General features: G+C 33.4%; 1 protein-coding gene across 3 annotated transcripts in view; it reads right to left on the bottom strand.

Annotated features, from left to right (window-relative positions):
* The window catches only part of TMTC3 (transmembrane O-mannosyltransferase targeting cadherins 3), a gene marked incomplete at its 5' end in the record, with an annotated part of 173,164 nt that overhangs the window by 92,871 nt on the left and 53,003 nt on the right, over positions 1-27,290 (bottom strand). For 2 of the 3 annotated variants that reach the window (XM_082418910.1, XM_082418909.1), the window contains 3 exons: positions 16,655-20,788; positions 23,975-24,201; positions 25,920-26,089. In XM_082418910.1, coding sequence (XP_082275036.1) covers positions 19,974-20,788; positions 23,975-24,201; positions 25,920-26,089 — 1,212 coding nt within the window. In that variant the 3' untranslated portion in view covers positions 16,655-19,973. Of the gene's footprint in view, positions 1-10,409; positions 10,526-16,654; positions 20,789-23,974; positions 24,202-25,919; positions 26,090-27,290 lie in introns of those variants that run through there. The other variant, XM_082418911.1, reaches the window with a different exon arrangement.

The raw sequence follows: 27,290 nt of genomic DNA on the forward strand, positions 1-27,290 counted from the left end.
GAAGAGATAGTGTAATGACAACAAACGAATTGAAATACTAATCTTCTGGGAATGTTTGCTTCCCAGAAACTAAAGGCAATTTTCCTATAAAGTGAGAAATGTTTCAAATTAAATACAAAAACAGAATAGAATAAAATAAAACAGGCTAACATACTCAAAATGAAACACCTGTAACTGAATAAACTGAATATCTTCTATCATAACATAGTATTTGTTAACATATTTAATTAGAACTCCATAATAAGGCACCCAGCATATTTAGATCTCCAGTGTACAGAGACTCTGTTAGGTACTGTGATTGATTCAGAAAATCCAGTCTCTGACATTAAGGAGTTTAAATACTCTTTGCGGGTAGTCAAGATAAGTGCAAGCAAAATGACAGAGAATTACTACATGGCAATTATTTAGAAGTGTACAATATCAAAATGATGTAGAAGACGGATAAGAGTAAAATGTGATTAGTCAGGGAAGATAAGAGATGGGCACCCATCCCAGAAGTAAATTGGGTTGCCAAGTGCATGATGCAAATGGAGATGTGCTGAGAAAGCCACTTTTAGAGAGAAAATATGCCCCCTACCAGCCCTCCAAGGTGACTTAAATTTTCACCATTAATCCGACCCATTAGCTATTCATTTAACCAGAAAATACTTACTGAATACCACACACCAAGTTGTATGGGTGCCAGCGCAAGTATTTTCTTTTCTTCTTCCTTTCTTTCAGTTTTGGGCCATTTTAAATATGATTGTTCTCTGGAAGATATAACATAGAAAGTCATTAACAGATGCTAACACATAATTATGACCTGTACCTTCCTCTCCTCCCTCACCCCTAACTTCACTGAAGAATTAAAATCACCTTTAAGGTATGTTCCAACTATCCATTTTCTACACTATTGCCAGAGTGATATTCTAAAATCATTAATTCTCATCATCTTCTCATATTTACTATTCAATGAACAATTTTTCAGGGCCCTAAAAGAATAGCTGAGGGCTTCCCTGGTGGCACAGTGGTTGAGAATCTGCCTGCTAATGCAGGGGACACGGGTTCGAGCCCTGGTCTGGGAAGATCCCACATGCCACGGAGCAACTAGGCCCGTGAGCCACAACTACTGAGCCTGCGCGTCTGGATCCTGTGCTCCACAACAAGAGAGGCCGCGATAGTGAGAGGCCCGCGCACCGTAATGAAGAGTGGCCCCCGCTTGCCACAACTAGAGAAAGCCCTCGTACAGAAACGAAGACCCAATGCAGGCAAAAATAAATAAATTAAAATAAATTTTTAAAAAATACAGCAAAAAAAAAAAAAGAATAGCTGAAGTGAAACTAAGAAAAGTTTAGACAGAGATGGGGAAGAGTTCAGGAAATGACTAGCACTTGATCACTTTTATGATTCTGGTAAAAGGTAATAGGTAGTAATATAATGGAGAATGAGTGGATGAATATATTTTTTAAAGGCATCGCTTTCGGTAAAGAAAGGTAAGAGTTTAGTATTTGATATTAGCATGATTGAGCTACAGAAAATCATTCAGAGTTTGGAACTTATGGTAAACATTTAGCAATCAATCCATACAAAGTTGGTAATTCATACCATGAGAATGGAGGCGCTTCTGAAAAGAATAAATGTTACAGGAAAGGAGCAAAGAATAAGACATTAATTCTTGAGAATTCCTAAAGGATGGTAGCAAAAAAAAGGGAATCAGAGAAAGAGCATTAAAGGAAGAAATTGAAGAAGAAGAAATGAATGTTATAAAATTTGCATTAGGTCTTTTTAAAAAATTCTATGTTATTTGCAGTCAGAGAGTTTGTGTATGGGATGATGTAACTAAAATAAAGTGTTCTGTGAAATTCCTCCTGATTCTCCTTTGGGTCAGGTGGGTTTTGATATTAAGCAGGCTAAATGGTTCCAATTCTTCTTTTCTGGGAATTAAATAAACCAGAGCAGCTTTTTGGACTGTTTATAAAAGAAGAAAATGAGCTGAAGATACAGTTAATAATACTGTGTATCTTTGAATTTGTCATGGAGGAACTTTTAACAAGTCTTAGCATGACATCTTATTTTTGCATACCCCAGCCAAATAACTTCCCAAATTTCTTATTCTTAAAACGGCTCATTAGTGTCAGCTGGTAGCCAAACTACAGCAATAGCAGAGAAATAGTTTGTGCTTATTCAGCCACAAACTGAGTTGCTTTAAGTGATTTTACCTACTGACTCATTAAAATGAACCATGATAATCCAATCTTTTTATTTATGTTGAAGTAGCTAAAGACTAAAGGTATTTTAATCATCAACATGAATTTATATAGAATTGACTATGAAAAAAACATCATTTGGGGATGTCATCCAAGAACATAGACCCTGCAAGAAGAGAGAGGAATCAAGGAATGAAAAAGCAAAAGAAGAAAGTTTATACAGTCCTGCAACTCTTAATTTCCCGTTATCAAAGTGTTTCAGAGGTTGATATGCCCAGGGATGGCATATACTGCCAACCCCTTGTCCCTTGCCCATTACCATTGATCATTCTCCTCCTTTCTGCTGAATAGGGATGAGCCAGCATAGGACTCTAGGCATCCACTACCAACTGATCTGAGCTAGCTTGCTAAATATTTGAAAACAAATCGCCATCCCCAAAACATTCAAAGGTTATCCAGGAAAAGAGTTTGAAATGGATTATTTTAATGTATTTTCAGAAGAGTATATGCCCATAGTTTCATGAATCCATAATCAAGAAGAATGGTACACTATTGTCTCTCATATCTATCTATCTATCATCTAGTCATCCATCCATCCTTCCATCAATCTATCTACTTTTTGTTACATTTCCCCTTAGCACAGGCTCCTGTGAGCTATTGTTTTCGAAAGAGCTTAAAATTGTCATTTTGAATTTCATTAATTTGAGTGAAAAAGTACAATTAATTATATTGTATAAACTCTATTTACATGTGAAGAATTCCTAATTACATTTGTGATGGTCTTATATTGGCTTTGCTGTGATTTTTTTTTTTTTTTTTTTTACAAATCTCCGCTTTATTTCATCTAATCTGCAGCATCTTCCAGGGCCAACTCTTTGAACTCCCAAGAGATAGGGAAAGCATAGCTACCATGGATGTACTTGCATTTACCTGGAATGTTGCTAATATGTGATTCTCAGTGGCAGGAGCTGGGAAGACAATAGACAAGTCACTTAAAAATATGCTGTAAGAGCAAAGCTCAGAGATCACTTACTTTTCTTAGGGGAGAAAGAAAGTCTTCACAGAAGAGGTGACGTTTTATGGAAAAATAAGGTTAGAGGTTCTTCAGCAGAGGGGAAAAAAAGTGCTTGGCAGTTTCCAAAAGTATTCAGAGGAGGACACATGGGATACAGAGGTGAATAATAAGTCATTATCATTTGTAAGACCAGATGTGAAACAACTTTGGGTGCCAAGATAAAGTGTTTGGATTTCTATGCAGTAAATGAGTCAGTAGAGATTTCTTAAGCTGGGTAGTAAGTACATAATCAGATTTGGAGTGGAGGTGAGTGTAACCTTTTTCTTTTATCAGTTTTGGTTTTTCTTCTTTTATTATTATCAGAAAACAATATCTATTTATGTTTAAAATTATAAATAAAGATAAGTAAAATCATGGAAAATAAAAATCAACTATAGTCTTATGCACTCAGAGATGAATCTCTTAAAATTTTGTCAGCTAATATAAAGTACTTTTCCCCATGAATCAGGATAAATATAAATATACACATGATATATTTAAAAGTAATTATACAGTTTAATGAGTCCTATTATACAAAGCTTTTTAAAATTTACTTTTTTCCACCTAATACTATACTGTAAACATCTTTTCAGTAAATTAACATCATTTTCAATTTTTCAAGATCATAAACAATCCTGAAATGATGTTCTTTGTATTTATATTCTTATATATCTATTTTTCTAGGACTAATTCACAGAAATAGAATTGGTGGATCAAAGAGCATGCATATTTTAAATCTTACATTCCCATTTTCTAATTATTCCCTCTAAAAGGCTGTATCCATTTACATTTCTGTTAGCATTCATGGGAAGAATGCTATGTTCCTCCATGTCTGCAATATTTGATGTTACCATTTCTTAAATCCTTGTTTATTTGATTGGGAGGAAGACCTCACTGTAATTTTTTTGGTACTTGTTGATTACTCCTGAGGTTAAATATTTTTTATATTTGTTTTGTATCTTTGGGGGATATTATCTATTCATTTTCTACTGAAGGGATTGTGCTTTCCTTTTCTTTTCTTTTAAAAAATATTTATTTATTTATTTTGGCTACGCCGGGTCTTCGTTGCAGCATGTGGGATCTTTAGTTGTGGCATATGGGATCTAGTTGCTTGACCAGGGATTGAACCTGGGCCCCCTGCGTTGGGAGCATGGAGTTTTAACCACTGGACCACCAGGGAAGTCCCATATGCTTTTCTTTTTTATTTACAAGAGTGTTTTAAATATTCGAGTAAACTTTCAACTTTATACAACGTATAAATACATAATATGTAAACATACATTATATATTTCAAATATTCTTCCAGGTTTGAGTTTTATTTATGATGTTCTTAGAGTACAAAAATTGAATTATTTGATAATAAAATCCATCAAGTTGTTTTTAACTTGGTGATTTTACTACATCTGAAATTAATTTTGATAAATGACGTGACAAAGGGTTTTAAACAGTCATCCCAATATCATATATTTAAAAATTAGTTTTCCTTATGAAACTTAAATGCCAACTTTATCACATTTTAGATTATTAAAGTTAGTTTCACAGAGTAAATGAACACATAGGCTTTGGCATCACAGAAAACCTATTTTTATCACTTTGACCTCTTCAAATCTTAGCGTCCTTGAGAGGGAAAGATGAAAATAGCAAAATAGCAATAGCTTATTGTATTAAATTAGATAATGCATTTAAAGCACTTAGCACAGTGCTTGGCTCACAGTAAGCATCAGTAGTTCATAGCACTGTTACTTTTATATCAGAGTATGGTTTTTGATTTTTTATCTCCTTCACTGATTAGTGTATCTATTTTTGCATCAATGTCATAGTTTGATTATTTTGTGGTATTAAGTACTTTTAAACATCTAATAGAGCAATTTTATTCAACCACTCAAAAATATTTGTTGAATGCCTTTTACTTGTCTCTAACAGCTAGGATCTGAAGGTATCAATATATGGTTGGGCAAATCAGCACTGGTCCCTGATCAATTAGCCTACAGTCACATCTTTCTGAGGATCTGACCTATTTATCAAGATAAAAGTTTTTAAGATACCCTTTACTTTTTATTTGGTTCTGAAGACAACTTTGTTCAATAGCAACATACCTTTAGCAACATATCATTAAATCTAGTTTATATCTACTGATGGCTCATTTCATCCATTTTAACATTGAATTTATTGATTACAGTGTCAAAGGATAAGTTTTTTTATATTCTTATGACAATACTCTTGAGTATATCTTACAAGATTGGAATTCAGTCCTCTTCTTGAATAAATCATGTTCGATTTTAAAAAAACCACTTTAATTATACCACTTGACATACAACATAAAGCAGATGTGTTTGTTTGCTGATAGATTTTTGAAAAGAGGAATTGAACATTTGGATTTGTCAATATTTACACTGTACTGCCCAAGAGGGACAAATATAAGCAGGGAAAATGCATCACGTTTGAAAAGGAATGGACACTTGGAAAGAAACAGATCTGGATTTTGAACCCCAGTTCTATCCATTCCCATGGTGTATAAGATAAAATCACTGTAAGTTTCCTACTGCTGCTGTAACAAATTACCACAAACATAGTGGTTTAAAACAAATGTATTCTTTCACAGTTCTGGAGGTCAAAGGTCTAAAATCGAGGTGTTTCTAAGGCTATCTTCCTTCTGGAGGTTTCTGGGAAGGATCTGTTTCCTTGCCTGTTCCAGTTTCTAAAGGCTGCTGGCATTTCTTGGCTCATGGTCCCTTCCTCCATTTCAAAGCATATCACAACCACCTCTGCTTCCATTGTTAATCCCTTTTCAGCTTTTGACCTTCTTGTCTCCCTCTCATAAGGACCCTTGTGATTATATTGGATCCACCCAGATAAACTAGGCTAATCTTCCATCTAAAGATCCTTAATTTAATCACATCTATAAATGCCCTCTTGGCCATATAAAGTGACATCTTTACACATTACAGGGATAAGAACATGGACATCTTTTGGGGGCCATTATTCAGCCTACCACAATCACTATAGCAGGGAACTCATAACTAACTGGAGAAGACACTCAGCTGATCCACACACTTATTTACTCATATTTAACCTACTTTTATAAAAACAGTTCATTGTATGGTTGCACATTTGGGCAAGTGCCAGTTCTCTGAACCTTGTGTGTCCTTCACCTGTAAAATGGAACTAATACCTACTTACCTAATAGAGATGTCCTGAGGACTAAATGACATAGTGTACAAAGAGCTGTTCCCACTCCATCATATAAGAGTACTGTGGGCATTGTGCTAAAAAGTGACTCTTAAGGGCAAAAGGAATAAACTTAATACTTCTGTTGCATGTTTGCAGTACACTGAAATTTCATTCTAGTTACATGGAAATTACTTGAATTAACTTGCATTCTTGAAGAGAGAGAGATAAATAATGTAAATAATATATGCCATTCTATCTATCATTCCACCCAATGGGCACATGAAAGAGTGACTATAGACTACTTGCTTCTACTCTTTCTGAGTTAGACTCTATTTTCTCATGCCTCCCATAGCATGAATCTTTTGAGAGCAATTGTTTAAATATATGTACTCTTTTAGATATTATTGCAATTAATTCTTCATTAAATGTCTGTTTTTACATTATGAAGTAAACCTGACAAGAATATTAGTTTTTTAACACAATACCTAGCATGTAGTTGGTGTTCAATATATGACACCTATTATTATGCAAATAAACATTTGTCTAAAAAACAAGTGCTCAGCAATAAACTGGGAACATGTAATTGAGGGAGAACAGCCTAGTGGAATGAACAAATTTCAAAGTCAGATACATCTGAGTTCAAGTACTGAGTTTTCCATTAGCTGTTTCCTTGGATATTTTCCTTAACCTCTCTAAACCTCAATTCTATCATTTTAAAAATAGAAATTATAATCTGATCTATTTAGATGTGAGGATCAAATGAGAAATGTACTTAGACTCCTAGAATAGTTTCTGTCAATAAATGATAATTATTATTACCTAAATAAATACTTTCTTAATTTAAATATATTTAGCAAACAACTTTCTGAATAATAAATATAGGTATTATAGATAGAAAAAATAGAATTATTTAAATTCCATCTAATCACCTAGGTTTCTGAAGCATATGAACTTAAAGGACCTATGGCCCATTACAAATTGTTTATTACTAAGTGGATTTTGAGTACTTGTATCAGTCAGGCTACTTAAAGTCACATGCATAATCACTAATGTACCTTCAGTGAAGGGGTTTATGAGAATACAAAGAAATACTAGTAGCACTGTTCTTAATGTTAGCAACAGCACAGTCAACCCCTGTTCTAGATCTTCTGAGACTGGGAAATGCAATAGGATCTAAAGATAAGGGACTCAGTGTCCCTCTATTCAATAACTGTGGCTTGATTGACTCAACTTCTCTGTTTTCACCAAATATTTAATTTGAAAAGTACTCAAGCCACCACAAAGGTGCCTGAGTTTCCTCTTGCTGAGTCATTTAAAAATTATCTCTGATTGACAACAGCCAAGACATGGAAACAACCTAAATGTCCATTGACAGATGAATGGATAAAGAAGGAGTGGCACATATAAACAATGGAATATCACTCAGCCATAAAAAAGAATTAAATAATGCCATTTGCAGCAACATGGATGGACCTAGAGATTATCATACTAAGTGAAGTAAGTCAGACAGAGAAAGACAAATATCATATGAAATCACTGACATGTGGAATCTAAAAAAATAATACAAAGGAACTTATTTACAAAACAGAAACAGACTCACAGACATAGAAAACAAACTTATGGTTACCAAAGGGGAAAGCAGGGGCAGGGGGTGGGGGATAAATTAGGAGTTTGGGATTAGCAGATACAAACTACTATATGTAAAATAGATAAACAATAAGGTCCTACTGTATAGCACAGGGAATTATTCACTATCCTGTGATAAACCATAATGAAAAAGAATATGAAAAAGAATGTATATATAAGTATAACTGAATCATTTTGCTGTACAGTAGAAATTAACACAACATTGTAAATCAACTATACTTCAATAAAATAAATTAAAAAAAAAAAAAGGAAAATTACCTCTGGCTCCTGTTCATCCCTGATCCCATCCATACCAGCCAGGAGCAATGCTGACCACAAAAGAAAAAAAAAAAATCTATCTTCAAAATGTGTCTGCATGCTTTCAGAACTTTAATAACTACCTCTGCTGTCCACCCATGTCCTAGCTCTAAACTACATATAAGCCTCAAGGGCTTTTTTGCCTTTTTCTGCTTACAGGCATGAGTAGGGACTACTTGCTCCTTTCTTACTTGCCACTGCATGGAAACTTGGGCCTACATTTCTATGTCTCATCATTCCAGCTATGCCTAAAAGTAGCAAGTAAAATGTTGTCTACCTCACAGACCCTATCCTCTGAGCTACACCTCAGTCATCTTTGGCTATTCAAGATTTTCAAAGACCTTCTTCTCAGGAGTGTTCCTAGATGTGATCCCATATATAAGCTAACTTGGAAGGAAGATAACTAAGAACAAAGGAATAACAATCAAAAGAAAACACACCAAAAAGAAGAAAGCACTATGCAGAGGAGAGAATTATTAAAAGAACATATTTTATAGAATCATAATATGTTTACTCCAGTCCCTGAAATCTCCACAACCTCCCACAGTTACCCTTGTATATTCTGATCCTAGGGACATACATTCTAGGAAGGCAGTGTCCTAAACTGTGGACTTTGAAGACTCGGCCTCCATGGTAATTAATTTCCATTTTTCATTTTTAATAATTCTCTTTCAAGAACTTAGTTTTCCATTTATTATGGTCTGGCCTATAATCAATTGTTACCTCTTTTATAGGTCTTTACACTTATGCATTCTTCCATTTTTCATTGTTTTTGGTGTTCAGTTTTGTTTGAGAAGAAATCTAAATGACTTTTGGAACCCATGTGGATACGTGGAAGAAGTGTTCCTAGGTAGAGAGAATGGGAAGTGCAAAGGCTCTGGGGTGGGAGCTCAGCAAGAAGGCTGGTAGAGATGGAGTGAAATGGGTGAAGTGGAGAGAGACAGGAGATTAAGCCAGGAGGAGGATCATGTAGGACTTTTAAAGGCATATTAATCAGACTTATTTTTTTGCAGATTTTTAAAAGAGGATACAAAACCCAGAAAATGTGAAAAATAATCCCTATATTCCCTCCTGTTGAGCAATTTTATCAGTTCCAATCTGTCTTTGATTAATGTCAGACTTGACTCCAGAAAAACATGTTGCTTTGAAAAAAGTTTTTCTTGGATTACAAAGCATTGAAAATGTATTTAAATGTTTAAAAAACTATATCAGTGGGTTTTATTTAATTTCATATGACAGGATATCCAATCCAAGGGGTTTAAGAACAAAAGGAGAATAATTGCTTCATGTATCTAAAAAATCCAGTTTTTGGGTTCTACTGCATCTTGACTGGGGACCAAATGATGTCACCTGGACCCAGATTCTTTCTGTTCGATTCTGTTCATTCATCGTGCTCCTTTACTGCCAGATTCCATGTCTTCTCTTTGGAGGTGGCTGCTCTAACTCCAGACTTAGATTGTCTCTCAGTCAAATCCAATGGAAAAGAGGAAGAGATTTTGGGAAGTTCCAGCATCTTACTAATTCTGTCACATACAAATTCCTGAACTCATGGTTACAAATGGCTATAGTCCAGGGGATGAAATACACTTATTTCTTTCAGTGTGGATCACTTTCTTCCCTCTAATAGTGCATCCCTGAATGAATCTCCAAATGGCAGTACTAGAAACAGGGTGAATTGTTGAATAGCAAACAAACACAACCAAGGAAATATCCATTCATTTGTCTACCCCATCTTCCCATTCAACCACCTTCAAAAATATCTCTGCCCTCCATCGTAAACCTATGCTATGTCCCAATGAAAACACACTCTCCTCTACCTTCCCAAAGCAATAACACCTAAAGTCCCGTTCATTTACAGATACAGCTCAAAGCCCAAAATATCTGTTTGGTGCACAGTCCTCTCAGCCAGACTTCTCTCTAACTCCTCTTGGCCTAGAAAACTAATGCTAAATAGTAAGTTTAATGAATCCCCAAACATCTAAAACACACTTTTTTTCCTAGGCTGCCATTGGGCAAGGGAAACAACACAAAGCAGTTTCTGGTATATAACTTACATTGTATCTTATGTGAAGTATAAGGCAAGGACCCCTCAGTCTAGAAGTGAAATGCAGTTCCTTTGTCAACGAGTCTGGCTGTTCTAGATCTGCTCTCTGGAAGGATCTTTCTTCCACTGTTGAGGAGAAAATGGTTAATCACAGGTCAATAAACCACTTCTTCCCTAGTGGAGACAACAGGAAAGAATGACTTCCACCAGATCTCCTTGCACACAGGGATTCCCTATCTATAAAATGTTTTAGTAGGATATTTCTGACCCATCTATTTTTCTTATTGTAGGCAAACCTGAAATTTATGGATTCTTACCTACACTTGGTGTTTGCTTATATCTTTTGATATAAAGTTTGGGGTAAAGTAAGATCTATGATTTGTATGAGTCTGCTTTGCCAATCCAATCTATTGAGTTAACATGATTGTTTTCCATGACCACATCTGAGATGCCTCTTGTAATTCTTTATCAGTGTACTTTAACTTCAGGTTCTGGAGCCTGGGGATTATTTTAAGGTTTGAGCAACCCTAGCCTCTTGTTTGTAAGGCTTGGGATTTCTCTAATTTCTCTAAAATTTATTTAAACTCTTGATATACTTTTAATATTTTTCCATTCACTCTATATCAAGGGATAGTAAACAAAGAGATATCAAGAAGAGTCAATCTTTAAATCTGGAAATCACCCTTGGATTTCCTTTCTTCTAAACGATTGCCAACAACTGTCAGAAGCTAGGAGGAAGTTATGAAACAGATTTTCTCTCAGTGCTTCCAGAGGAATCAACCCTGCCAACACCTTGATTTCAAACTTCTAGTCTCTGGAACTGTGAGACAATACATTTCTGTTGTTTTAACCATCCAAGCTTATGTATGTTGTTACAGCAGCCCCAGGAACCTAATACAGCCACAACGCACGGCCAATCTCTTTGGCCCTGAGCTGAATGTCTTTTTCCTTAATATTTGTACCTCTGGACTGCATCTTCTCAATAAGAGTAATTTGTCCCTGCCTCGGGCAACGTTTGCTTAAATGGAAGAATGTGAAAGGGACCTGAGATACTAGGTTACAATTTCCTCATCTACCATTCTTGCTAGGTCTCCCACCTCTGCTTTTGCTTGAGTCAATGTTAGTTTGGGGCATAGACTCTGGCTTGCTAACCCTTGCCAATCCGGCTACTGTAGTAGCAGCTGTCTCAGACTTCAGAGTGCAAGTAGAAAGGATCGTTATACTAAAATAATATTCTCTGATCCGCTTGCAGAGAGAACAGATCCACCTTAAAACTTTCTCATTCTTGTTTGACCTTCCTAAAGGCTCTAATAAGTTGAATTTTTCAAAACCAGGTCTCTCACCCTGTTTCCTCATTCAGCACAAGACAGTCAGTTTAACCAGTTGTCTTACACTTAAAACTGCTAACTTCCAAGACTTGGATTGAGTGGCCCACACTGCCCTTCACGTGACTTCATGAGCTTGGCCAGACTACATATAAGGTCTAGTCCCTGTTCAAAAGTTCACACAACCACTCAGATATAGCTCAAGTTGCTTCCACTTTGGTTATCTTTATTGTCTTTTCAGATGCAGTTGGACCAGGTCTCCAACAATATCTCTGTGACCCAATTTCCTACCTCAATGATCTGCCTAACTGTCCTGACTCCATTCTTAATAGGACCTCTCTTTACGGTGGGAAGATGGCTGCCACAAATATAAACCTACATTCTCTCTCATTTTAAGTCAATAAAATGTTAGCAAAATCATGGGTAATTCCATTCGTTTTGGTTTGGTCAAGTTCCCATTTCCAAATGAATCACAGTAGATGGGTCAATACCAAGTGCTGAATGACTTAGGTCTGAGTCATATGCTCTGGCTTCCACACCTCCAGAAACATGTGGACTAATAGTGAATGAGGACTAAATTCCCAAATGGCCATTTGTAGAAATGGTGAAAGAAGTCAGACAAAATGTATGATTCCATTATATAAAATTGTAGAGAAGGTAAACTAATCTATAGAGACAGAAAGCAGATCAGTAGTTTAGGGACAGGGCTAGAAGGCAGGGATGGAACTGGAAAGGTTTCAAAGGGCATGAGGAAATTTTGAGCAGTGATAAATAAGTTCACTATCATAATTGTGGCGATTTTTTCACAGGTGTGTTAATTTGTGTCAAAACTTAAATTATACAACTTAAATATTCCACTTTTCATGAATATTTTGGTTATTTGTTGTGGCCCTCATAATCCTAAGAATATTCTTGTAGCTGTCTTTTAGTGCACATTATATGTATTTCTTTTGTCTATGCAACTCAGAGTGGGAATACTAGGTCATGGATATTTACATACTCTTAAAAAGTTCCCTTGGGCTCCTTTGCTCCTGGCCCCAACCCTGTAGTTCTAGGCATCCGCTATAGATTAGTTGTAACTGTTATGGGATTTCATACAAATGAAATTGTATATAATGTACTCTTGTGTATGGCTTCACCTGCTCAGAGATTCATCTATATAGTTGCATATGTCAGGTTTTTTTTTTTTTTTGTAATTGCTGAAACATATTCATTGTTGGAATATATTACAACTTATTTTTCCATTTACGGCTGACGAGCATTTGGCTTGTTTCCAGTTTTGTGTTACTATGAATAAAACTGCTATGAACATTTGCATTATGGTCAAAGAACATCATCTCATCTTTTGGAATTTATTAAGGTTTCCTTTGTGGTCTGATACATAATCTACTCCTGTAAATATTCCATATGTGCTAGGAAATAATGTATATTCTCCATATGTCAAGTAATTCTACATAAATTTAGTTCAAACTTATTATTTAGGCATTTATCTGCTTATTTTTTTCTCTGCTGCATCCATTAGTTTCTCAGAGGGTTTTAACATATCCAGTTACAATTCTTCTATTTCCCTGTACTGTTGTTTATTGTTGCTTGGTTTATTTTTAGATTGTAATGTTAGAAGACATGTACATTCGTGATGGACGTATCTTGTTGTTCTATTGTTCCTTTTACCAGTATACACCACTCATTTTCCCTTATGCATTTTTTTTTCCTGTTTGGCCTTCAATTCTATTTTGTTGTGTATTAAAATTGCTACCCCAGCTTGTTTTAGTTCATATTTACTGGTAGACTTGTCATAGTTTTATTGTTGGACCTTGTATTTATAATTCAATGTAATATATATATAATTTAATTGAATATAATTAAAATATTTTAAAAAACCTATTTTCTTAGGTTTAACCCATTTACTTTCACTTTAATTACTGCTACATTAGCCCTTTAGTTTAACACCTTCTTTTGTACTGCACTTTCTATTTATTTGCCCTGTCCTCATTACTACATTTCATTGGATAGAGTGAATTTTCTTCTGATGGATTACAAGTCATAAATTTTTTGGGTATAATTGTAGTATCTATTTTTAACCTAAGTCCCATAATCATGTTTATTTACCCTACTGCTGTCTTAAACTTTATGTGTTGAGTATTTGAGTAGATACTATACCATTATCAAGATCTCATGTCCCTTTGAACTCTACCTCCCTTCCCTGCTTTAAGCTGGATATATTTTCTTTTTTAGAGTAAACTTATTATCCAGTAGGCATGAGATTTGGAAGAGAGGATGGGAGGAATGAATGCCTGTGGATGTGATGTTCAGTAGACCACTGGACTCATAGGTCGGGGGCATAGAGAAAATCTGGGCTGGACATTTAGAATCACATATAGCTAAAACCACTGCTCCAAGAAGAGGGGGAAGAAAGGGTGGAAGAGAGAACACTAGATTTTAAGGTATAAGCAGAGAAAAAGCCTGCAAATGACACTGTAGATCCACCTAAGGAAATGGTGTCATACAAAGGGACCATTTTAAATGTACACACTATATCTACTGCCCAGGAATTAATTTTACAGATATCGCTATTAGGTGTAGGTGCAATTCTGCTGACAGCCCAGTTACGCTGATTCCACTTCCAAGGGGCAGTCACCTGCCAGAGCCCATCAAAAACAGGACTCTGGTCAGGAGTGGCCTTGCTGTGGTTACAGATCTTTTTTGTGGCCTCTTTCAATTCTATGCAGAATTCTCCCTCAATTCTTAGGAAGAATGGGGGAGAAACTCCATATTCCTCAAATAGATCCTACTACACTGCCTGCAACTTTACAAAGCAAGAGGTTCACTTGAATTAACTGCTGAGATGGCCACCCATCACCCATACTTTAGTAAGGATTAATTTAATCAGACTATGCTCCTAATATCAGAAACTAAAGCCACAGGGGAAAGAAGGAGTAAAGAAGATTGAGTTTTAACCATGTAAGTCTTTAAGAAAGCGCAAAGTAGAATGGTTTGTTTGGTAAGGGGTATTCCGCTCAAGGCAGAAACATGAAGGTAACAGGTTCTTACAGAATATATATGCTACTTAGTGGGAAATATGCTATCCATTACTATAGTCACAGAATTCATCAAGAAAAGTATCAAGTCTTCAGAGACTTTTAGGTGTTAATATTTCATCTTACCTCCTAATGGCAGTGAAGAGCAACAGTGAGGTAGTACAATTTTAAGGTCTTAGTTTGAGTTATTTGTGCATTTTGATAATTTAATTTATTAAATAAATTTATACACTTAATATTTAATAAATATATATTATTTTAGGTTATTTATGTACCTGATGCCTATGGAACAAGCATTCATACTATATTTCTAATAATTTGTTTGCTATCATGACCATCATTGACATTACTTCTGCTAACACATATATAAATCAAATAATAAACATCAAATACAAGCCCAAATCTTGCAATTACATTAATAACTAACATCTATTATTTACTATGTGCCAAGAACTGTCCTAAGCAATTTAAATCTATTAATATATTTAATATAAATATATAACATATTTCCACTTGCTGAATTTATTTAAACAAAACAATTTAGAAATGTCATAGAATTAAACAAAACTTGACATGTAAACATACTGTCATGTTCCTGAAACAGACGTTGATACCTGATAAAAGTTAATAATTGCTTGCTGGAAAGCTGTCCATAAATAAGGCCAGTCTTCAGCAAACCTAAAAATATTTAGTTTCTTTAGCTTTTCTAGTCTGACAATGCAATACTATCAAACTACAATCAAATATAATAAAGACAACATTGGATGGATCCATCAGTACCACTGGTTACAGCTGTTAAAACTGTTTCATTCTTGGAGACACATAAAAACAATTAAGCCAATCACATCAAATAATTTTCATGGCTTAAAAAAAATCACAATTCACTGAGTGACGTTAATTATTGCTGTGGTCAAAACTTTTGGTAAAGGCTATTTACAGCATGCATGGCTGAGCATGCACTATTTATAAAGATACTTGCCAAAAAAAGAAGATGTGGTACATATATACAATGGAATATTACTCAGCCATAAAAAGGAACAAAATTGGGTCATTTGTAGAGACGTGGATGGATCTAGAGACTGTTATACAGAGTGAAGTAAGTCAGAAAGAGAAAAACAAATATCGTATATTAACGCATATATGTGGAACCTATAAAAATGGTACAGATGAACCGGTTTGCAGGGTAGAAGTTGAGACACAGATGCAGAGAACAAACATATGGACACCAAGGGGGGAAAGCGGGGATGGGGGGTGGTGGCGGTGGGATGAATTGGGCAATTGGGATTGACATATATACACTAATATGTATAAAATGGATAAATAATAAGAACCTGCTGTATAAAAATAAATAAATTTTTAAAAGAAAAAAAAAGATACTTGCCAATTTGTTATAATAGGAGATATATATATCCATTATAATACATACACGTAAATATGTAACATACATGTTACATATATATATATATATATATATATATATATATATATATATCCCCTTTTAATAACTTTATGAGGAAAGTATTTTCCCCAACCTGCAGATGGGGAAACTGAGGACATATAGGTTAAACAACTTCCCCTAAGTTACACTAGCAAGAGTGGTACCAGTATGTGAATCCAGGTAGATTCATAACTTAAACTCCTAATTATTTCACTACACTGACTTCCAACTGTGTATGTATATAAAATTTCACATTTGAGTTTGTCTCATTTTCTTAACTGAGTTTCTGTCACTCTGGGTTGGAAATGTATCACTGTTAGGAACTAAGTTAACATGTATCTTTCTCAGGTCATTGCTTATAAAACTACCCGCCAGCTCTTCTTTCTTTGTGGGGGCAGAAATTTCTTGATATGCTATTATATTTTTCATTTTAACACTAAAAGGCAATTCAGGATAAGGTTTTAAAAAGTATCAATTTAATACTGAATATTTAGAAATATGGTACACACAGACACCACAGTAATGTAAAATGCATACAATTATCAACTATTTTATGAAAACTTAACATGGATGGCTGACATGTTCCAAAAGATAAAACTCTAGGCAAAGGTACCAGATATATCTGAGTTTTCATTTTAAATACGATTTAGTCATGCAGACAATTAGGTTTTTAAAAAAATAAATATGACAAATATATGGATTTCTGAAGTATAAACTGACATACAAATCTATATATTTTCATAATATTTTTCATTAAAGCATCCTTAAAGAAGCATTCTGTAACATGAAGTTGAGAGCTCAAATTAGATGAAAGGCATGAGGTTTTAATAGAACTGAGTAATTCACATACCAAACATCTACATAAAAGTAAAGACAAAATTGCAAACATATTTGCTTTATCCTCCAAGTCATCAACTTCATAAAATTACTTACTGGAATAATAATTATAAGATAAAATTCCCAATTCTGAATGTTAGTAAGGACACACATACAGGAGCAATATGAGAAAAAGTTAATTCTTCCTTCTGAGAAGGAGTGAAGGAGTAGCATAATTGTCCCTTGGGGATTGTCAAGCTTTCCTAGAACTCCGAGGGAGTAGATTCTTTTGTAAAACAGCAAGAACTAAAACTACATCCCCTTATTAGTACATAAACCTATGATAAGCTTTCTTTTTCAAACTTACAGATGCTCACAACTGTGAAACACAGGTTAGTGACTTGGGCTAAAATGTCCCTACCCTCCATTTCCCCCAAATGGCAGCTTCAAAGGAAAAACTATCCATTGCCTTTTTCACCTGAACAGCTTGAATAAAATTTATATTATGAATTTAAAGAGAAGAAATAATCACCTCACACATATGCAAGCTTGATGGAACTTAAGATGGAGTAAATGCTAGGTATCAGAAGGGCATATTCCTTAATGGAAGTTAAAACATCAAAATTAATTGGATTATATCACTAATTTAAAAGTTAACACGGGAGAGATAAGAGGATTTTCTTGAAGGAATTTAGAGCAGTGGTCCCTAACCCTGACTACAAATTAGAATCACTCTGAGAGCCTTTGGAAAAACTGAAGCATGGCTCTACCCATAAGAAATTCAGATTTAATTGTTGTAGGGTGGGGTCTAGATCATTCTAATATGAAATGAGGGTTGAGAAACACTGATTTGGAAAAGTTATTTATTACTCAGGGTGAATTTGATTTAAATAAATTATTCAAAATATGAGCACTTCCTACATGATAGGCACTGTTCTAAGTGCTAATGTGGAGAAAATTCTTTTTTCTATAAAAATCATTGGATATTAATATATCTTTTATCTTTTGAATAGTTACATAATTTTATTAAATTACTACTCAAAGCTTTTATTATGGTCTGCTGTCATAAAAGATTTCCTTCTACTTTTTTGAAATATCCTCACTTGATATTATAACAGAATAGATCAAACTCAAACTTCTTCTCAGGATATATGTAGAGAATGTAACAATAACAATTTCATTTTTCAAGTCATGGTATATGAGGTATTCTCCACCTTATATCTGGAGTCACAAAGCTATAATTTAAAAACTGAAATTAGGTATTGCTTTAATGAATCAAAAATGTACTACCAGTGGTGTCAGTGCTTGCTTTATATTGCCTAAAAAATAATCTATGACAGCGCCTCAGAGAACCTAGTAAGAGTAGGTCTTTAATGAAGACCATGTCTCTTATGACCTATTTATAAAACATCCCTTTAAGAAAAAAGTTACAGGAATATGGTTTTTGAAACATAATTAGAAATTAATTATCTCAAAGGAACAGAAATACAGTTTTTGAAATGCTACATAATTAGAAATTAGTTACTATCCCAAGATGATAGCTTGAGATTTAACATTTTAAATTAAAGCCAACTTTATTAGGTATTATAAAATGCATTTTAACTCATGAAAAAAGTCAGATTTAATAAATTTGATTTGTATCTACTCTTCAAACTAACATTTTTCAGGTTTAAATTTGCTAAAACCAACTGACTAATTTATTAATCATATACTAGGCTAATTATCTTTTTTCTAGCTGGACAACAGGCCAAAAATGATGAAATTTTGGTTAAACCATAATATATGCATGTATAGAAAATTGCAATAGCAATTTATTTTCCATACTTGATGGACTTAAAACAGCGTTAAATTTTTTGTGGAAGCTCAGTAGTCAAAATAAATATTTAATAAAAATATACACCATAAGATATCAAGAACTTAGTGTTTAAAAATAAACTTTGTCACATTGTTTTGCCTTCAGTTAAACAGGACTCAATTTAGGTATCTAAGGCATCTAAGAATAATTAAGGTATGTTTTTGGAAACAAAATTAAAATTCAAGTAACACTAAAAAGATAACACTAAGATGAAAGAGAAACTTACTATGTTTTAGCTCAAAAGTTTAATCAAGTTATAGTTACTGGGACTTCTCAATATGACTATGACCCTAATAAACAGGAATAGTTTGGGAAATAAAAGTCAAAGAGTCATGATTATGTGGTTCATGCTGTGAAACCCTCAGTATGTAAAAAAATGAAAATACAGTATATATGAGCACCATCAGAAATGTGTGTGCGTATATGTATTTAAAACTTTACCTGATTAAAAATTGCCATTTAGAGTGAAGTTAAGGACAGGCACACAGTTATGAAAATACATTCTTAAGCTAACATGTCATATGACTTATTTTAAAATGTTTAATCTGGCGTTCCTTCTAAAAATCAAAAAAAGAATACAACATAAAGAAAGCCAGCCAGTATTCTTTTGTAGTGCAAAGTCCCTTAGAAATAGAAGGTTACTGAAGAAAAAGAATGCGTTCAATAAATGTTTTCAAATCCATAGTCAGATTCCAATAGTTAAAGGAAAAATGAAGTTAGCTAATAAATATGAATTCACAGAATAAACCAGCACATGTTGGATTTGCCCCCATGGGATTACCATTCAGGCCTCAGATTATTTTTAACTGAGGGTAATCAATATTATTCTGCTGAAAGAATCTTCCTTCTATAAGAAAAGATACAAATTTGCCACCTGTAATTTCTGCTATAGTCACCAAAACTCTAAAAACTACTGTCATATATAATACATACCCTGGGGTAATGAAAGGGTCTTTAATGAAAATCTTATTTTGATCCTACGTAGAGGCAGCTTATGATAGACTGCTAGTATCCTTGCTATTTTTCAAAGCTCTCAGTATAAGTAATCACATGATATAGACTGAAGTTCTTTGAAACCACTGTCACATGATAAAGGGTAATGCTATTCACCATTTAAAATACGTTCAATCTCTTCTAGTCTTTTTAAAGCAGCAACTCTTTTCTTCTCAATTTCTTTGATTTCTTTTGTTGTTTTGTGGGGTGTTTCTTTGTCTGTATTTTTTCCTAACTGTTTGTTGGATTTCAACTGACTTTTATTATCACTTGTTTTTATTATCTGTGTGGGTCTGGGTTTACTTTTGATTTCTTTTTCATTTTCAGTTGGAATTTTGTCTCCTTCTATACCTGAAGTCTTACCAGCTGGGAATACTGGCTGTTCTACAAAACTAGATGAAGAAATTTTATCCCTGACTATACTCAAATGGCGTTGAATATATTCTTCATGTGGTGCTAATGCCAATGTTTCAACCAGGCATCTTTCAGCTTTTAATAAGTCCTTCTCTTCAAAATAAACAACACAAAGATTGTGTTTTCCTTGCACATTGCTTGGCTCCATCTCCAAAATCTTTTCAAAACATTTTTTTGCTCCAAGTATATCTTTCTTTTGATTCATCAGAATGTCTCCTTTTAAAATGAGACCTTTGATATGATCAGGATGGTATCTGAGTAACTCTTCCAAGATTGGCAAAGCCATTAATTCCTTTGCAGTCTGAGAATACAAGAGAGCCAGATTAAACAGAGCACTTCTGAAATCGGCTTGTAATTTTATGGCTTTCTTCATCCACATCTCTGCTTCAGTGTCCTTTTTGTCATCCATGGCAAGCATTCCTAGATTGAAATAACCATTAGCATCTAGTGGCTCCTCATTTACATAGCTTAGAAGTCGTTTTCTAGCTTCAGGTCTGAGTTTAACCTCACCTAAGAATTTAAAAAGAAAAAAAATTATATTATGAGCAAATGAATCAGTCTGAGGAACAAAGCCACTTGCAAATATTTATCTAGATTACAAAAAGACAGCATCAAAACAATTAATTGCCGTACCTAAATTAAAAAACAGAAAAAAAAAATCTCAAAGTTTTCATAGGAAAGACGTGTATGAGCACTGAAATGGTAGCTCATTTCGTTTCCTTTAAAGCAGCAAAAGTGCCTCAAAAACTAAAAGGGGAGCCAAAGCAATCTTGAGGGAAAAAAACGGAGCTGGAGGAATCAGCCTCTCTGACTTCAGACTATACAAAGCTACAGTAATCAAGACAATATGGTACTGGCACAAAAACAGAAATATAGATCAGTGGAACAGGATAGAAAGCCGAGAGATAAACCCACACATAATATGGTCAACTAATCTATGACAAGGAGGCAAGGATATACAATGGTGAAAAGACAGTCTCTTCAATAAGTGGTGCTGGAAAACTGAACAGCTACACGTAAAAGAATGAAATTAGAACACTCCCTAGCACCATACACAAAAATAAACTCAAAATGGATTAGAGACCTAAATGTAAAACCGGACACGATAAAACTCTTAGAGGAAAACATAGGAAGAACACTCTTTGACATAAATCACAGCAAGATCTTTTTTGACCCACCTCCTAAAGTAATGGACACAAAACCAAAAATAAACAAATGGGACCTAATGAAACTTCAAAGCTTTTGCACAGCAAAGGAAACTATAAACAAAATGAAAAGACAACCCTCAGAATGGGAGAAAATTTTTGCAAATGAATCAACAAAGGATTAATCTCCAAAATATATAAACAGCTCATGCAGCTCAATATTAAAAAAACAAACAACCCAATCAAAAAATGGGCAGAAAATCTAAATAGACACCTCTCCAAAGAAGACAAACAGATGGCCGAGAGGCACATGAAAAGCTGCTCAACATCACTAATTATTAGAGAAACGCAAATCAAAACTACAATGAGGTATCACCTCACACTGGTTAGGATGGGCATCATCAGAAAATCTACAAACAACAAATGCTGGAGAGGGTGTACAGAAAAGGGAACCCTCTTGCACTGTTGGTGGGAATGTAAACTGATACAGCCACTATGGAGAACAGTATGGAGGTTCCTTAAAAAACTAAAAATAGAATTACCATGTGACCCAGCAATCCCACTACTGGGCATATACCCAGAGAAAACCATAATTCAAAAAGACACATGTGCCTCAATGTTCACTGCAGCACTATTTACAATAGCCAGGTCATGGAAGCAACCTAAATGTCCATCGACAGGCAAATGGATAAAGAAGATGTGGTACATATATACAATGGAATATTACTCAGCCATAAAAAGGAATGAAATTGGGTCATTTGTAGAGATGTGGATGGACCTAGAGACTGTCATACAGAGTGAAGTAACTCAGAAAGAGAAAAACAAATATCGTATATTAACGCATATATGTGGAATCTAGAAAAATGGTACAGATGAACTGGTTTGCAAGGCAGAAATAGAGACAGAGATGTAGAAAACAAACGTATGGACACCAAGGGGGGCATGCTGGGGGGTGGTGGTGGTGGGATGAATTGGGAGATTGGGATTGACATGTATACACTAATATGTATAAAATAGATAACTAATAAGAACATGCTATATAAAAAATAAATAAATAAAATTTTAAAAAAACCAAAACGAAAACAAACAAACAAACAAAAACAAACTAAAAGGGATGAAATATCTCCTGATAGTTTAGATTCTAACTGGGAGTAGACGAAGAATAGAGAATTAAGAGGAAGAGGCATGGGATTTGTCAACAAAAACATATATTCAATCTTGATTCTGTTAATGTTATGACTTTATGCACTAAACAAATTATTAACTTGTCTGGGTTAACCTACTGAATTTTCTAATAATTACATGAGATATATAAAAATGCTTAGCAAATAGTTAACTATGACTGGATAAACAAAATGTTCTAATCTTATTAAATCAGATATTTTTTGTATGTTATTTAAAATTTTTTAGGACTTTTCAAAGGTAAAAATACACCATTATATATAAAGCTTATAAATATAAATCAGGTTTTAGGAAACAAATATTTATTGAGATAATTTCTATTGTATATAAATACAAAGAAATTCAATTTCTAAAACTACACACCCCAGGGTGCAGTCTTGTGTTAGATAATGGTCACCTTTCATGATTACTAAGGTTAGCTAACTTTACAAAAACATTAGTTTCCTAAACTTAGCTTTTTTGAATAACAGGCATAAAGATCTTCCTCTATTCTTTTATGTGACAATATGATAAATAAAGAAAATGTGAAATAAATCAGTAGGCTTAAATTCTTGTCTTGGACTAGTTACTAACCTAGCCATATAAAGTTAGGGTAGTTATTACATCTGTTTGGTCCTCACTCTCTAATCTACAGAACAGATGACTGGCAAAAACAAACTCAAAGGCCCTCTTTAGCTATAAAATATGATTTTATGATTCTTACATTTTTTGCAAAAGTTTTATAAAAGTATCTAACAATTAATAGATTTTTCCAAACATAAAAATTACGATTATAAATTATATATATTGCCTTCTGAAGCAGTACTAAAATGTATCAAAGATCCTGATTTATTGTGATGAATAATTTAGTTTTGCTAAATTTATAGAAAATACAGGAAATTATAATAACATCTCAGAAAACAGAAAACAGCTCAGAAAACTGGATACAAAATGATATCAGAAGTATTTGGACTTATAAATCAAGAGAAAATAGAATACTATTTTGTCTAAAACATATAATGCTCTTGGCTCCCTAGAAATAATTACCCAAAAATTTTTACAAATTCAGATGATTTGAATAGTATATTTACACATAAGATATATTTCCATGAATAAAATGACAAAATAGATAAATATGGCATTGCTTAATAGATTGTCTGAAAAATCAGTTTTAACATATACCAGAAGAACTAACAATTAGTATTGTCATATATGTTAAGGCTATTACTTGAAAAGTTTACTTCAAGTATTTTAAATATTCCTATAAATTATTTACGCAGTTTTGATATAAACCATCCATTCATAAAGTGTTTGCTGCGGGTAACATTAGGTTTTATTATATTTCAAACTAGAATACGTTTAAATATAGAAATATTTTGAAAAAACATACCTGATTCTTGCATCAATATAGCAGAATTGAATAACGCTAGCTTATGCTTTGGATTTAGTTCTAAAGCATGATTAAAGTTTTTTAGGGCTTCATTTGGTTCTTTAAGTTCAATATGAACAATCGCCAAGTTGTACCAAAGATCTGCATTGTTTTTGTCCAGCTCTAGTGCTTTAAGATATGCTTCTTTTGCTTTGACAGGTTTATTCATTTTTAAAAGCAATTCTCCTCTGTGGAAAAATCAAACACAGCTTCACTTACGTTACCATGTCAGTCTATACATACTATTTTTCACAAGTTTTAAGCTTTTCCACATATTCACAGCTTTCCTTTTAACTTAGGTTCTTAAATTTTTCTTTTAAAAATAACTGAAAATGTCCTTAAACCTGAACACATTAGTTTAGCAAATCTGGCTTGATACGTTTTCAAATATTATTAAAGAAGGAAAAAGCATGCCTGACGCTAGAGGGTAAGATGTCGGGAGGTATCCAAGAAAGGGGAACAGAGAAAATATATTCTTTGAATATATCTTGAAAAACAGCAGACTAGTCTACATCAGAAAAATGATAGCAACTAGAGTGGGAGATCAATTTGTCAGGAGATGAAGTAACAGCATTTGAAGGAATATAAATACAGTAGTGATGGGGAAATTCCAGTATTCAAATCTGTTAGCAATGTCTCACTATACAAAAAGCAGAACATTAGAAATTGTTTACCCCTGAAAATTATTTAGTTTTCTTCGATGTATTATAAAATGACCATTCGTTAAAAAAAAAAAAAAAAGGAATTTAAAAAGCCGATCTGGTAGGACTGAAGGGCAATAGCGCCACCTGTAGATACTTTTGAGGAACACATCTGGAACTAATGATCACAGTTTGAAAATCATTTTACAAATCTTTCTAATATGGTTACATTTTCTGTTACAGAGCTTTAAAAAGTCATTTTTACATATGTGCAAATCAGTTTAAGTACTGAAATGAGAGTTACTTTTATTATAATACTACTCTTTCCTGAAGTATTAGCATAGGCATGAAATCAAACTATTAATATTCCCAGTTTCTAGAGTAAGTGTCCAGAATGTGACTTTTTTAAATGCAGAGATTATTAATTCTTTATAAATTAACATATGACAGATTTTATTTATAGATACAACCCCAGTAAACTTAGTGAATTTCAGCAAGCACTAGATAAGGCTGAACAAAGACAGCTTCCAGCTATGAACGGATTTTATTTCAAAAACTTAAATTCTGAATGCATTTTCCCCATATAAACAATGTGACAAATTATAATTAGGTTTCTGGAGTAGGCTGCAAAACAAAGTTTAACATAAAATTTTCCTCAGGTACAATACAAATGATAAGACTTACATGAGAAAATATATCAAGTTCTAACATGTATTGCAAAAATTTTTTTACTGGCAACTAAAGAGTTTCTTTGTAGTAACAATAACCAGTCAATTCTCAGTATTAATTTAAGAAAGCTCTTGAGAGTTCGATATTATATAATTATTTCTTAATTAATTTTATATATAATGATTTCTTAATTATACAATGATTTCTTAATTATTCTATAATAATTAAGAATAACTTCGTGTAAAAATAACTTATTTTCTAACAATTAAGAATTATAAAAGGTAAATTTCAGCTGTTTTAAATAAAAATGAATTTGGTGATAAGAAGCAAATGAAATTAAAGAGGAGCTTTTCTTACCCTTCCTTTTGTATAAATAAACCTCAGTTTGCTATTATAAGTTATGGACTCCCTTGTCAATTTAAAATCAAATCAATTAAATTTGTTAGTCTAAAACAGGCTATATTTCTATGCTCTTGGTTGCTAACTAAGATTTACTAGAAGAAGAAAAAAAAGCCAAATTAGTCAAAATAGCTTAAAAGTATATGCAGATGCAGCTTTAATCTTCTATAGTGAAAGCCTAAAGCGAACTACAACACCTGCTAATGTAAGCCTGCTTGAAGTCGGGTCTCATGCTTATTGCTTGTCGGTACAGCTGATCCGCTTCTTCCAGTCGGGACTCATTTGCTCGTATCAGGTTGGCCAGATTAATGTAAACATTTAAGTGGTTAGGTGCAATTCTGGCTGCATATTTTTTACCAGGAATAATCTGTTAAAAAAAAGTGTTTTTATAATTTGACATTTCAGTACCAAATAAAATCTGAAGTAAGCAGTCCTAGTGTTTTATTTAAAATTTACATAGAACATAAAAAGATACACTGCAATACTAAAATAATACATAAAAAATGCGAAATAATCTGCAGTATCCACAAAATGTAAGTAAAATAATTATTGTTTAGTAGCAATGAAGGTTGTATTTTTTCATTCATGCCAGCTCAATAGATTACTGTTAGATTTTTATATATGTATTATTTTATGAAGTCATAGAAATCAGAACTTCTAGAGGCTAAGGTCCCTTGGTATGTTTGAGTCAGACCAGGAATAGAACTTGGATCTTTTCTCTCAGTCTACTGTATTTGTTACACCATGTCACCTTTCATATTGTCAGCAAAATATTTCCTGGTTGTGATAACAGGGTAGTTAATTTTACTTCAGAGTTATACTAAACCCTCACTTGTTTGGTGGAGTTAGGAAATAAAATTCTCTAATTAACTGATTATTCAGATTAAGTAAAGGTTATTATATATAATATATATGAACCCAAATTCTCAATGAACATAATAAATTATATCTGATAAAAATCTTTATTGAACACAATTTAACTTTAGGATCTTAGGACTGAAATAATTCTTAATGTATCATGTGGTCCAACTCTGTTTTTAAAACATTTAGCAAACTGTCAAATCATTTCAATATTACTACTGTTATTAATACAATATTAATATAAACTACAATTGAGAAAACTGTAGCCCAGGGTAAACTATCTTTGCAGATTACACACAGCTAGCTGGCCAAGGGCAGTATCAGATTTTCTAACTTTGACTTTGTATTGTGGATATCCAAGAAATCTTGTACTTGTGACATTATAGCGAATGATGGGCACAAGATAGCAACAGAGATGTATCCACTCATTTTATCACTTTGTTTTCTTCATTTATTTTTTGATAGGAGTAATGCTTAATTTAGTGCTTATTGCACATAAATAAAATTCTTTTCATTTAAAGTCACTTAACTCATAAATAACTTGTAATCAAAAATATCTAAAATTCATAATATAATTTGGTTTTCACAGACTAAATTTTAATTAAGTGAGCTATAAAAGTAAACGTAATCTTTTATAACACTTACAGTCATAGATGGTTCACTGGACAACTTACTTTTAATATCAACAAATTGAAGAATAGATAAGG

This window comes from Balaenoptera physalus, assembly GCF_965194825.1.
Source record: "Balaenoptera physalus genome assembly, chromosome: 13".
NCBI classification, from domain to species: domain Eukaryota; kingdom Metazoa; phylum Chordata; class Mammalia; order Artiodactyla; family Balaenopteridae; genus Balaenoptera; species Balaenoptera physalus.